This window comes from Lepisosteus platostomus, chromosome 8 (assembly GCF_059453375.1).
Source record: "Lepisosteus platostomus isolate fLepPlt1 chromosome 8, fLepPlt1.hap1, whole genome shotgun sequence".
Taxonomy (NCBI): Eukaryota; Metazoa; Chordata; class Actinopteri; order Semionotiformes; family Lepisosteidae; genus Lepisosteus; species Lepisosteus platostomus.
In genome coordinates, this window is record NC_142618.1 from 655,742 (window position 1) to 670,405 (window position 14,664).

Here is a 14,664-nt window from a genome sequence, read left to right on the forward strand (position 1 = left end):
TGCAGTAGGAAAGCTGGTCAACACATTTGTCATTTCTAGAATTGATTACTGCAACATCCTACTGGCACTGAAAATCCGATATCTGGCAGTCAGAATCCTGATCTCGTCACATGCAAATGATCAAATTACACCCTTTTTGGAGTCTTTACACTGGCTTCCTATCATATTTCGAGCAATCTTCAAAATCCTCACGCTCACCTGTAAGGCTCTACGTGGCTTGGCACCTCAGTACCTGTCTGGCTTATTATATTTCTACTCAGCACCTCAAAGTCTTTGTCTGACTGTATGTCCCTAAAGCTCTTTTACACTCTATGAGTGAGAGGGCCTTCTCTTGCTGCACTCTGGAGCTCTGGAATTCTACCTCCAAGGGTATCAGAGAGTCACCTACCCTGAGTGCACTTAATTCTAGACTTAAAACTTTTCTTTTCAGAAAGGCTTTTATTTAATCAGTGGCTGTGTCTGCTCCATTTCCTAATGACCACGGATCTTCTGCCTCATGTTTCATTAATGCTATTCTGTAATTTGCTAATCTTATTTTTAATCTGTTTTTGTTCTTTTTTAACACCTACTGTTAGGCATTATTATTATTATTATTATTATTATTATTATTATTATTATTATTATTATTATCATCATCATTTTTTGATGGCTGGATGATGACTTCATTTGATAACCAAAACTGAAATGGCTTTGTCTTCCTCTTCCTGACCGACTCCTCGGCCCTCTGAGTTTGTGTTGTGGGAAACAGGAACAGGACCAGTAGAAAACCTGTTTAGCTGAAGCTAATATGCTGGAACCAGCAGTGTGCCGTCTATCTGTTCAAAGTACGCATTGCCTGCATCTTTAACTCTCATGCAGAAATAAAGAAAATACTAGAATTACTGAAGTAATATTTTTCACGACTATATCAGTTCTGTAATACTGTCGTTTCCTGGGGTGAAAAAATAATAACGGCTGTGTCATTGCTGAATGCCCTCTGTGTAACACCCGTAGTTGCATTTGGTTGCCTGGGCAACAGTACACCATGCGCCTGTGTTGCGCTCTGGCTGGTGGCGCGACTGGCGCAGTGAATCGGCTGGAAAGAGCAGCATTAAGAGCAGCAGGAAACAGGAAGCAGAAACAAGAGTTAGTCGTGCATGAAATTTTTACGGAAGATAAAAATGGAAAGTTTACTTAAAAAAACGTTGCCGCATCCATCTTAGTAAAGGAGATGGTGTGATTAAGAAAGAAATCATAACAGATTGGCCACAAATTAATAAGGAAATGATGTTTGGCGATGCTTTTTAGTGTAAGGTCATGTAAAAGCATAACTGGCTTACAGAATTACTCCTCTGAAGTTGAACTAACAGCATCGATGACCACAATCCCCCACTCGAAGACAACAGTCAAAAGATCTGTTTCGGTTTTGAAGCAAATGAAAACACTCACAGGAAACTCAAAGGCTGGCGAGTGCTTGTCAGGTTTAGCCCCAATGTCAATTGAGAAGTTCTCTGCTCCCCTAGCCCAATTTCTAGTTTAGTTACAGTGGGGTTCCTGTATAAAATGGACAACAGAACTGCTGCAAGCAAATTCTTAATATTTTATAGCACGTAACTCATTGTTCTTACTGTATGCAGTAATTGCATATCTCAGTGAAAAAGTCACAGCACACCACTATCTGGAGACGTTGTGAGGATATGGATTACAGCAGACTGCTATAGGCCTTATCTATGACTAACACATTCACGTCAGCTACACTCAGCAGAAGGTTAAGCAAAAACTGGGCATTACACAATTACAATTACGATAGTTTCTTATACATGTAGGAAAATCCGAGATTCAGGGAGCATTAGTTTTGTAAGTAGGGTAGCAGTATAATGCAGTAGGCTGTGTTGAGTATTTTTTTTCTTATGCATATGTAATTCACAATAGTGAACTGTGCAGAGAAATGGAAATCTGAAATACAATTTAAAAGCAGACTGTGGTTATTGGGTACTACAGTTAGACTAATACTTTATGCCTAAAATCTGTATAAAGATGCATCAAAAAAGTGTCTTCTTCTGTCAGAACATGCAGTCACTTCTTAGTCAGAATAAAACAAACTGCAAGAGGATGTGACTACAAAGTATTATTGTTGTAGCATGTTGTATGTACACGCTAGAATCAACCACAAAATTACAGAGCCACCAGCAAAAGACAAGGAATGCAAGTTGTGCAGTGTTGGAATTATACAACAACACATAAAATCTTTGTCCACAGACAAGCAAATCAAGCATCTCTCCCCCAATATATAAAATGTACAAATCTTACCAAGCATGTGATTCGCAACATGCACCTGAATGTCCCATTCGCTGTAGAAAATCATCTGACACTTTATGCACTGGTATGTCTTCTTCTAGTTTGGGAAAAACAAAAGCACACAAAAACATGTTTTTCAGTATTATCATTTATATTCATCATCATCTTCAGTAAAAAAACAGGCTTTGTGTTTGCATTTTAATAATTAGATAACTGTAAGTGATTATTAAGCAACAGTTAGACATCATTCACAATCAGCACAAACAGCAATGACACAATCATTTACAACTAGCACAACAAGCAATGTACAGTATTGTATAGCGCAGGTTAACCTAAACTAGTAGTGGCAAAGGTGTTCCCATTGTTCTCTTGTTGTTTAAACAAATGACAACTGCTTCATGACAGGAGTCTTTAGAAAGTTGAGGTTCTCATTAGTAGGGCACTGATTCTATTGCAAGAATGAAAAAGCATGTCAAAAACTCAAAGAGATCTGGGTGTGAAATATATCGACATACTGTGTAGTGATATTATGAAAAACACTAACATTGCAGAACAACATTGGTTATATTGTTGGTAACTATTAGCAAGCAAAATTCTGTTATGTTTCAAGCAGTGTTCGGCAGCTTCCTAACCGGCTACAGCCTGTACCCGCAAGTAATTAAAATGCAAACTCTCTGGAGTTTTCAGTGCAGAAAATTGAACAAGATTTTACATTAGATAGCACTCCGTCTGGCAGTGGTAGAAATCTGCTGCAAGGCATTTGAATCTAGACCTTTTTGACCTACCGGACACAAATGCCTTGCTGCTGGCTTCCTTACCTGGCCATACGGATGACACTGTGAAAGAAATGGGAGGATATCGTGCTGCTGTTTTGGAAGTGCCTCTGAGACCAACATTTCTTTTTTCAACAAGGGACCATTTCCCTCTTCTTCTGCCTGAATAGTGTCTAGCTGTGCCCTGCAATTCGTGTGATGTTTTTTCAGAGCCTGGAGCTGTGCATTCTCAGCTGAGATGCAATCTGAACAATGCAAACCTCACTAAACTAACAAAAGTATAACTGAACAAATAAACTGGGCTCCTTTAAGATGCATATAGCTTCAATTAAAAACTGTAAGCTGTTTTTTAAAAAACTCTTTAGCAAGACATTTAAAATTAGTGAAGCAGGCTATGTACTACTACAGCTACTAATTGTATGTTTAATATTGCACAGTATTCATGTTTTTTTTCTGTGCATTTGTGACTGAGTTGTATATACAAATGAAAGGGTGTTATGTTGACAACACTGGATAGCCAGTATTTTTCCTTACACACACTTTCTTAATGTCTGTATTCTCTACACTGTTAATTTTACATGTATTTATGTTCGTAAGCACAGTAATCTATTTAGTTGATATAGGGCTTTTCACCTTGAAGGATCCCAGAACACTTCACAAATACGAGTGGACCCACTTGATCCCACTCTGAAGTGCATCAGAGTCACAGGGGTGATACCGCAGCCATTATGCACCAGCAGCCCATACACTCCAGCTGAGGTGGCAAAGTGAGTAACTGCCTCACAAGGGGGAACATTAGGGACGCCAAGCTGTGTAACTCCAAAGTGGAACTTAGCCAGTCCCTACTTTGATTGGTCCCTACTTTTGAGAACAGAGTTTTTATTCACCAAGTCGTAAATACTACTTGATTTAACATCTCATCTAAAGGATGGGTCCCTGGTCTACATACTAGGCTACTGAGTTCTACCAGTTATTTGTCTAGCCACAGTTATGCTTTGGCTGTTTGAATAAATTGTCTATTCATTCCTAATCAGAATCAAGAAGAGCATATAATTTTGTCTTGAAACAAAATGCTCCATTTTGATACTTTCTTTAACCTTTAAGGTAAAGGACTTTTCAGTGAGATGCCCCCTCAGAAACAGGTATGATGTGACTCTTTTCCTTTGAAAAAAGTCACTACTGTAGCAATAATTATCTAGTACTATCGAGATGAGCACCTGTAGGGAACATTATACAATACTTCAACATCCATCCAATCATTGATTTGGTTTTTCACAATACATTAAGTGCATTTTTAAAATATATGTATTTATGAAAAATGGGTGGCACAGTGGATAGCGGATCGAATCTGGGATTTGTGTGGAATTTACTTTCGCACAGTGTTTTCATTGGTTTTCTCCTCAGAGAGTCCAAAGACATGCCATCGAGGTTAATCGGTGCATTTAATTTGCCCTCCTTAAGCATGAGGTTCTTCTTTATCCAGCCATGTTGTTGGATATGATACCCGGGCTTCTTTCAAGAAACAGTTGGATGAGATCCTCGGATTAAAAACTAACTAGCGAATGTTTCCTCTTTGTACTGTAACTGCCCTCGTGTTCATGTGTGATGGGAGCCTGCCATGGGCTGGCAGTCTGTCCAGGTACAGCCCCCCGTGCCCTGTACCCACCAGGTTACACTCCCACTCTCCACAACCCTTTTGAGGTAAAGGGGTTACTAAAAATGGATGGATGTAGATTAGCAGAGTTATTTATTTTGACAGCAGGCTTCTCTGCATTTTCAAAAAAAATAAAGAAGGGGCACATTCTTTGACTTAAAAGCCAATACAGTATGCCCTGGAGGTCTTTGGGGCAGAGCTATGGAACTGTGGCTAAGGATCTGTTCCTGTAGCTGGAAGGCTGCCGATTCGTTTCCCGTGGCCGGCAGAGGAATCCTACTCCGTTGGGCCCCTGAGCAAGGCCCTTAACCCCAACTGCTCCAGGGGCGCTGTATAAATGGCTGACCCTGCGCTCTGACCCCAAGCTTCACTCTCCCCATCTCTGTGCCTGTGTGTCTCATGGAGAGCAAGCTGGGGTATGAGAAAAGACAAATGCCTAATGCAAGAAATTGTATATGGCTAATAAAGTGATCTATCTTATCTTGTTGAAACATACTGACACTTGGCCTCATACAGAACGTTCTCTGAACTCCTGCTACTTGGTGGATCAGCTGTACTTGCAAGCTCAGGATGGGAGTGCACAGCACTAACAGGCTTCCCTGTGACATCACCAAGAATGGAGTGTGAAACCCGAGTCTCGCTTTCCCCAGCCTCTACTATTAAGTGCTAACAGTACTGCGCATTTAAACCTCTCTGATCCGGATCACATGGACCCACTTCAGTTGTATCCGACATACACGGTACTGATCCTTAAAAGGATAAATGTTAACATTTACTTGAAACATTGTAATTTATTTGTTTTAGACAACATTCACTTATTCTCCATACACATGGGCACTGCTAAACATACCTGCACTGAAGGGAGAAATCGCACGTGTTATGTTTGCGATCTTTCATAATATTGCTCATTAAGACACTTACAAAAGCAAACTAATGATTTTTTGGAGTTCTTGAGACAGCAAAGTCAAACACGTCTCATTATCAGACTGAACTAAATGTTTGAGTGGGTTAAAAATGAAAAGAAAGTTCAACACATAAAGAAAATAGTTTGTTCGTATTTAGTACCTGCCAAATTGAACATAGCTCTGTAGATTAATACATAACACAGTAAAAGCTCTACTCTGCAGCCTTGTATTAAGCAGAACTACTGTACTACTCAGCATTTTCTCCAGCTGCCACTACCACACCATCCTTCACCGCCCAGGAAATCTCTGTCTCTATCCAGCTCACAGCTCTGTCGCTGCTGTGGGTCTGAAGCTCAGCTACTGCAAACATCCGCCACAGTGCAGACATAGTCATCCTTGCCCAGTTTCTCCTTCATCAACAGGCTTCAATATTACTGAGCACAGTAATATTCCCCTGGCTTCTAGAAGGGTCATGTTCCACAAAAACATAGATAAGCCAAAACGTACACAAGAGTCTAAACGAACTCTTACACAATATGTTCGTTCTTAAAGCTGGTAGCGTTATTATTTCTGAACTGTATAATACAACATTACACTATGACAATATTAAAGGTACTGTACTTTAATAAAGCTGTAATTTAAGCAAAGGGCATTGTAAAAAACTATGCACTGTAACACTTCACTTTATAAATTATCTTAATCCCAGATGTTGACTTGTTCAAGTGTTGACTTGAACACTTTTCAGTCGTGATTGAAAGAGTATCACTGCAAGCACACTGCGCAAAGGAGTCCAGACAATACACGCACAAGAGGCAACGTGGAGAAGATCACCTGCAACTTTTTAAATAAAGTCTGGAAGTATGTATTGTATGTGGTAACATACTTCAATGATGGCTATGTAGCAAATTTAACTATCTCTTTAACTCCTCTTTCCACTTGGATGCTGAATAGAAAAGCTTTTACCACAATGGTTACAGTATGTACTGTATGTGCAGCATCAATGAAATGACCACTTCCATTTTTAAAAGACTACTTTGTGTATATACACCACTACAGCACATTGCTTATAATTGACTGTGCATTACAATAAAATACATTACAGGCTAAACGAATGCTTCTGGGGTTTGGGGTGTGAAATAAAATGCTTATTTATTGCTCTGCATTACTGTAATAAAGGGAAGCCCCCAACCAAACAACGCATCACCTAAATTATTTTCCCAGCTAGTCTCTAAACCCTGTTTAAGTTTGAAAAAAAAACCTACTTAAAAAGGTTATAGGCTTAAACCAGGTTACAGGTATACTTGCATTCCATGATGCTTTATGAGAAATAAGTGCAAATTTACAGCAGACATTTGATTTCTAAGAAGGGACTTTATTATTAACTAACGTGTTTTTCACTTTTGCAGTCCTGGTCATAGATAGTGAGCTCATATAGATATAAAATTGCTCTTTATATTTTCATTATATTATGGTATATATTTATCTTACGAATCTTAAGTATTTAAATTACAAAGAGGTTTCTGTAAACCTTACTGAAAAAGGTGGAGCATTTTTTCGACTCATTGGAAGCGAAAAGGAAGGAAACATTTCCTTTTTTTTCTTTGGAGTCACAAGCTTAAGCTACTTATTAAAGTTCTAAATCTAATCTAATTCAAAACCGCCGAAAAATAGAACAAATTAATAAATACAGTACATAATATAAATTGGAAATGTACTGTCAACTTTATTCCAAAAGCCAAATAATAAAAAAAAACTAGCACACAAAATTGTGTTGTTACTCACTTTGTAAGCTGAGATATTTATGCTTTTATACCACAACAAATGATTATTTCTGCTTTAAAAAACTTTGAATATGCTTCTCAAAATCTAGCAATTTCTAGAAAACCTTCCGTAAAAGTGATGATAATCTGCTGCTTTCAACTACCGAATGTTAGTCCCTAAGTTATAACTAAGACAGTTATAACTGATAATACAAATGCCGATATCAAAATATTAAAAATGGAAGAAAAAAACTGCAATGTTATGAGAAGAATGTTTTGGAGCAATGAGATACCTCTTCAGTCTGCGAAGGGCTGACTCGTGTCATCGGGGAGGCCTGCGGGGTCCTGAGCTGACTGCCGCTGCTCTCAGCCGCCAGGTCTCTGTGGACGGACAGCGTGTGGTTCTGGAGCTCAGCCTCGGACTCAAACTTCACGTTGCAGCTGGAGCACCGGGTCTTCGAGGAGGCGGCCTTGCTCTTGCTGTCGCCGGGGCTGAGCGTTTCTCCTTGACCTCCCACGCCCAACACTTGCTGCTTGCTCCCATTCAAAGTAGGGCTGGCACTTTTGCTGCCACTCACACACAAGGCGCAGAGTCCATAAGGGAGGCCGTTGATGTCTAGCTTGACCAAGTCCTGCTTGGATCGGAACTCCTTCAGACAAGAAGCGCACTTGTACAGTTTCTGGGGGTGCTGGATGCGCCCAACAGGATGGTTGCTTGACATTGTCCCAGTCTTCTGCATGTGGAAAGTGCCATGAATCTTCAGCTCTAAAGTGGATGTTACAGTCTGCATGCAGACCACACATCGGAAGCCTGTGAGGGAGTTCCTCAGGTCCGGGTGCATTTGGCAGTGCTCTAAGAATTCCTCCTCACTCTGCAGGGGCATCTTGCATATACGACAGGTGCCCGTGTCCAGGCTCTTACTGTGCGTGACCTTATGCTCAGTGAGCGTGAGAAGCGACGGAAAGCGCTCACCACAAATGGGGCACATGTAGTGCTTGACCGGACCAAGGTGGGTCTGCATGTGTTCCCGCAGTCCACCTTCAGAGAAGAAGGTCCGAGAGCAGACATTGCACTTGTAATTTCCCTTGATCATCTCTGCCTTCTTCTTGACCAGAGCACTTTCTCCGGGTCTGATGTTGTGGTCGCGCAGCTGGTGATTCTGGAGCAGGGAATCCATGGTGTAGGCTGCACCACAGATGTCACACCCGTACATGGGCTCCGAAGTGTCCACATCCTCTTCACTGCCATCATGGCTGTTGTGAGATTCATGGCTATTGGCCAAAAGGCTCTGCAACTCTGCGTCATCCTTGGGAACCTGCTCAACACCAGCAGCGGAGCCATTCGTGCCACAGTTCTGAGCCTTGCCCTCAAAAACACAGTGCTTTTCACGCAGATGTTTCTCAAGTAATATGATGGCATGGAAGGCCTTGCTGCAAAACTTACAGTTGTATTTCTTGCTGTGGGTAGTAATGTGACACTGCAGTTCCACCTCAGTGCCAAAGGACTCCCCACAGAAAATGCACTTGTGCACTTTGCCCTGGTTTTCCAGGTGGTTGTGCTTGACATGCAACTGCAGATCAGACTCGTGGCGAAAGTCCCAGTTGCAGGATGTGCAGCGATAGACTTTTTTCTCATTGCTGTGCTTTACAGCTAAGTGGAGTTGGATGGATACTTTGGAGTCAAAGACTTCTTGACAAAGTGTACAGCGAAAGAACACAAAGGTGTGCATGTCCAGCAAGTGCTTCTGAAGGTCATCCACAGATGTGAACTGCTTGTCACAGCTTTCACAGATGTAGTAGGTGGAAGTGATCATGAAGTGAATCGTCACGTGCTTTAGCAAGGACTCCTGGTTGGGAAATTCTTTGTTGCACTGTGGGCAAGTCAGCTTCGGCAGGACACTGTCTAAGTGCGTTTTCAGATGGGTCTGGAACATATCTAGGCTGGAATACTTGGCGCCACACTGATTGCAAATAAATTCACTTGCTGACCGGGATGAGGAACCACTCTGTCCCATTTTAAGGGAGGCTTGGTCCATATTCACTGGGGACGATGGGCTCAGGGCTCTGCTTGATTTCTTCCCATTATTGATATAATTAAGCGCAAGGGGGATATTCTTGTGATTCTCTTTTATATGTTTGTTCAGTTTCAGGATGCTGTTGAAGATGGGGGAATTGGTGCAGTATGAACAGGAGTACACCTCTACAATGGGATCCTTGGGAGTCCCAGCTATGGGCGAATCAAACCGCGTGTTCCCCCCGTCACAGTGTGTCTGCCGGATGTGTTCCTCCAGGGTTGTCTCTGTGAGAAAGCCCATGAAGCACTGGGGGCAGAAGAAGGCATTGCTCTCTTTGGCAACTGGGCTGGCGAAGCCATGTGAGCAGCGGATGTGCTCCTGCAAAGCATTGAGGTCACCAAGTGCTTCAGGGCAAAAGTTGCATTGGAGAACTGCAGCTGCCATACCGCCAAGCAAGGCGCTATGGTCTTGGTTTTCATGGACCTGCTTGAGGTGCTCGTTCAAGTTGTATAGAGAAGGAAGTACCTCTAAGCAATACTGACAGGTGTGAGCTTGCTCCGGCTTGTCCAGGTGCATAGTCTTAAGGTGTATCTGTAGAACAGCAAGGCTAGAAAACACTTGCTTGTTACAGTATATGCAGCTGTAAGTAATTTTTGCTTGTTTAGAGGACAACACAGCAATGTCAGCTCCTTGCTGAGCTGCCCTTTTTCTTCCACGGGTTTTTGGCAACGGTGGGCCTACTTCTACCATAGTGGAGCTATCCACAGAGAGGTTTGAATCTGGTGTGGTACTAGAGACAGAGGTATAACCTACTGTCACTAAGGAGGGACTGTTGCTATGGTTACTAGATTCTGGCTGCTGGTGAACATCCATGTGGCTGTAGAGCTCTTCCACTGAGTGGAAATGCTCAGAGCAGATGGTGCACGTGTGGCCCTTCTTCTCTCTGTTGTGCACTTGGTCAATGTGGCTTAAGAGAGCAGTCTCCTCAGCAAAAAGTTCGTGGCAGTAAATACACTGAAGGGCGGCTCTTTCCTGAGGTGGAGAGCACTCTGGGTGGCACTCTGCGATATGTTTCTGCAACTCCTCGGGGACATCAAACCCCTCTTCGCACTGGCTGCACTTCTGGGTCTCTTTCAGTTTCCACTCCTCCATCCTGGACAAGGCCTGGGAGCCATCTTTGTTCCGCTCATGGACTTGCATGTGGCCGTGCAGGGAGCTGGAGGAGAGGAAGCCCCTGCGGCAGATGGCACATTTGTATGGCTTGTTGGAGGTGTGCGTTTTCAGGTGGATCTTCAGGTGGTCGCTGCGCGAGAAGGCCGCGTCGCACTCGCTGCAGTGGTACTTCTTGTCCCCCGTGTGGAGCTTGATGTGCCGGTCGCGGCTGCGCTTGTGTTTGAACAGGCGGCTGCAGTAGGTACACTTGAACGGCAGCTTGTCGCTGTGGCTTTGCTCGTGATGCTTTAGGAAGCTGAGGCGGCTGAAGGACTTGTCACAGAACTGGCACGGGTAAGGTAGTCCGGGGCCTCCTTCCTCTTCCCCAAAGTCATAGCCGTCCCCGGGCGCTGGCGAGGTCTGGTCTTTGCTCGAAGGTGAGGATGCAGGCCAGGAACACGAAGGGTCATCCTCAACATCAGCACCATCTAGAATAGGAACAAAATAACTGCACATGTAATTGCCATCAGGGAAAGTACATTGGAAAACCACACTGCTCTTGAACTCCCAACAGTTTGGCAGCTTGGATTACACTAAATAAGTAAAAAATAAAGCAATGTGAATGTAGTAAAAGCCTATTACTTAGCGTATAGAATATTCGGTTTAGGAGAGAATACATTACACATTAAACTGATGCATCCATCAAGCAGCGCTTTTAAACAGTTGAATTTCAATATCCCGCTTAAAGAATGTTTTTTTTTAAATAAAGCTTTTTCTCAAATTATCCTTGTATGTGGTCATGTAATGACTTAGCCAACTGAGACTAAGACTTCGTTGACAATTTCTACCTGCATGGCACAGAGAGCCTTAAGAGTGCTGCTCTGTGTGTGGTAAATTAGTTCACTTCTTTCAGAAAATGTCAAGAAACATCAAATAGAACTTAATAAGCAAACAGTTCTTTAGTTTTTCTTACTGGCTCAAACTTTTTTTTACCACTGTCAGGTGATAGTCCCCGGCTAAAGCTAAACTATCGTGACTTTCCGGTGTCACACTCTTAAAGCATTAGCAAATCTGCAAAACAAATTTAGAGCTGACAGTTTTAAAAATTAATTTCTCAGTTTTAATTTTAGCTTTCATTTAAATGATGAATCAAAGAATTAAATATCTGAGATACATAGTAGTTCCAACTTAGGTATTTCACTAAACATAAGCTACGAAGCCATTAACATATGACGATAAAATGAAAATTTTGACACAGAGTTAAAGATAAACATCAGAACATATGAGGAGTTACAAATGAAAGGAGGCCACTCAGCTCAATTAATAGTGTTATAATTGACTATTTATAATTTGACTTACAGAATGTTTCGTACTACTCAGTTTGGATTGAATCTTTACTTGGATTTTCAATGTACTGTACATATGAACAATGAACGTCTACATAGGAACAATTTGTTTAACTCAGGACATTCAGGACAGTAACAGTCATCCACAAAATATTTTAAATGCAAAAACTGTTTGCTAAAATATAACACTGATCAAGGTGGTAAATCTTTTTGCTGTATGTTAACATTATAAATCCCAGAAAGCAATGGTCTCCTTGGTAGGTTTTCTTTTGTTTACACAAAAACGTTTCTTTTGTCTTCCCGTTCACACACTCACAGAAACAGCAACAAAAAAGGATGATTGTTATAACCTTAGCAGTTGTGTATTAATGTTTCATCCTACTTTCCGAAAAGTGTTTATCAGCATGAGCCAAGGGGCATTTCAGGTTAAAAAATCAGAGTTCATTAACAGCTTACGTGTGTTCTTTGGTGTCTCAGGACCTTATTAGAATAAAAGTGCCAATGCATTTCAATAACTTGCCAGGGTCTTATCTGCCTTTTGTTTTGCTGTTTCCCTTCTCTATTGTTCCAAATAGATTTTTTTTAAAGAAAAAAAATTCCAGAATCCTACTGGCATTCAAGTCTTAAAGGAGAACTGCAGTCCCAATTTATCAGATCTCTGTAACAAAATAAAAATCATTGACGTTATAGAAAAAAAATCTACTAAATCTGAGTTAAGCACAAAATCGGGAACTCTCTGAAAGTGCTGTATGGTCGCCATGTTGTCACAAACTCGCATTTGAGTTCCCACAAATTGTGACATGAAGTGGCCCTTCCAGCTCACTAGTCACTAGTCGTATTACATATAATGACTGATGTGATATGATGTATGAGTGAATAAATGCAGGTTGTGCAGCAGACATTTCACCGCAGAAATTTTAAAACATGATCTGCATGCAGTGTTAACAAGTAAGTAGTATTTGTCAGCAAAACATCTCAAATTCAAAAGCAATATTTCTATTGGATTAAAAGAGCTGTATTCACAAGTCTGCTTCTTTACAATGTTATGGGGCCACATAGGTCACTGGAAGTTTTGTTGCCTCATTCTGAATCGCAGAACATGATGCTGCACATACCTGGAAATTTAGTCTATTTTGTGATGTAAATTGGAGGTTTTACAAGTTACTGTGTGCATCTTGCACTGTTTACCTTGCACTGTTTCCTTGCAATTCTTGCAAGAATGACTTTGCACTGTTCTTGTCCTGTTATATTTTCTCTGTTTGCGGAATTTTGCACAGTTTTGATTACTTGATTACATGTTATTTATGTTATGTTATTACATGTTACTGTTATTGATATTGTGTTACTGTCTATTGTCTTATCTTCTGTCCTATTTATATACTGCACCTGAGTGACTAATGAGAAACACTTTTCATTATACTATGCACCTGTGTAAGTTTAATGACAATAAAGTTTAACTGAATTGAATTGAATTGAATCTGACTTTTATTGCAGTTTGAAATGCACTGATCAATGCTGATTGTTTCTAACCATGAAATGTGAACAAAATGTCATAGTTCCCTTTACGTTACCACTTTACTGTGAGGCTGAGGATCACAGTTTGGACTTTATGGTTGTAAAAAAGGAAAAGAACCATAAAATGAAATGTTAGTGCTCGCTCCAAAGTTTTTTAAATCAAATGTAATTCTGATCCTTAATTCCATATGAAGAATTCTTCCATATATCATCTAATATCGTCTAATAAAAACATGTTAAAAACTACATGAATTAATTCAAAAGACGAGGATGCGAACAAGTCAGAAATGTTGGTATTACTTTTATCACATAAAAGTAAAATAAAGCCCTACTTTGCAAAATGTCTTCTGACAAGGGTTTGGTACTGGAGTTCAAATGTTTCAAAAAAATAACTCTAATAAATTTATAATCCAAATTTGTTTAATAGGCAAAAACATTTCATGCAGCATTTGCCATAGAATAGCTGTACCTTATTACTACACTTCTCATTTAGAAAATGTATTTTTAATCATCACATCTAGCCTGCACTTTACAGAGGACTATTTAACTTAGTCTATGCACGATTGCAGCCTCCATGCAGAGATCTGCACTCCTGAAAGCGAACAACACTGATCCAGAGCCCAAGATAAGATGCATTTCCTTATGGAATAATGTGTGTTTGCTAATTATAAAGCTATTCTGTTGGTGCTGCTTCATTGGAATCTCTGAAGAAATTACTTGATGAGGCTCTTGGATCAATAAGCTTGTGAAAAACAGAGAAGCACAATGTGATGATGTCTCTCCATTTCAAACTCGTGACCAGTATGATTTGTTTTTGTCTATTTTGTTATGACCTTTTAGCCGACTTTTTTTCCCATCACTTAAGAAATATCTCTTCAGAATTATACGTTTTTTGTGAACATCTTTTCCTCAATAAAAATTGTACTGCGACAGGCATTATCACACAACAGTGAATAGTCATGTCAAAATCCTTATGAGTTCTGCATTTTTATACACTTAACAAAAATAAGTCATTACCAATAAGCACACAGAAAAGACTTTCTATAGTGAAGAATTACCATCTTAGGATAATCTGACTCAATGTCTGCAACAGATTCACTAGAGGCACTGCATTATGGACATAAATGATGGATTCATCCTTAGATTATTGCTTATTATAATACCAAAGACACTGCTGAAAAATGACTTACTGCTCTGCCTATACCATAGACGTAATCCACAACAGGACAAGTTGATCTTTATTTCAAATTTTTCTACAGTGATAAAT

The 14,664-nt window shown here is 40.5% G+C and overlaps 1 protein-coding gene across 5 annotated transcripts in view; it reads right to left on the reverse strand.

Annotated features, from left to right (window-relative positions):
• The window catches only part of znf521 (zinc finger protein 521), a 188,633-nt gene that overhangs the window by 100,537 nt on the left and 73,432 nt on the right, over nt 1-14,664 (reverse strand). For all 5 annotated transcript variants that reach the window (XR_015940675.1, XM_088641987.1, XM_088641986.1 and 2 more), the window contains 2 exons: nt 7,663-11,024; nt 2,290-2,374 (listed from right to left, as the gene is read on the reverse strand). Coding sequence is in view for 4 of the 5 variants with exons in the window: in XM_088641987.1 (XP_088498113.1) it covers nt 2,290-2,374; nt 7,663-11,024 (3,447 nt within the window). In the remaining variant the exon portion in view is untranslated. The remainder of the gene's footprint in view (nt 1-2,289; nt 2,375-7,662; nt 11,025-14,664) is intronic.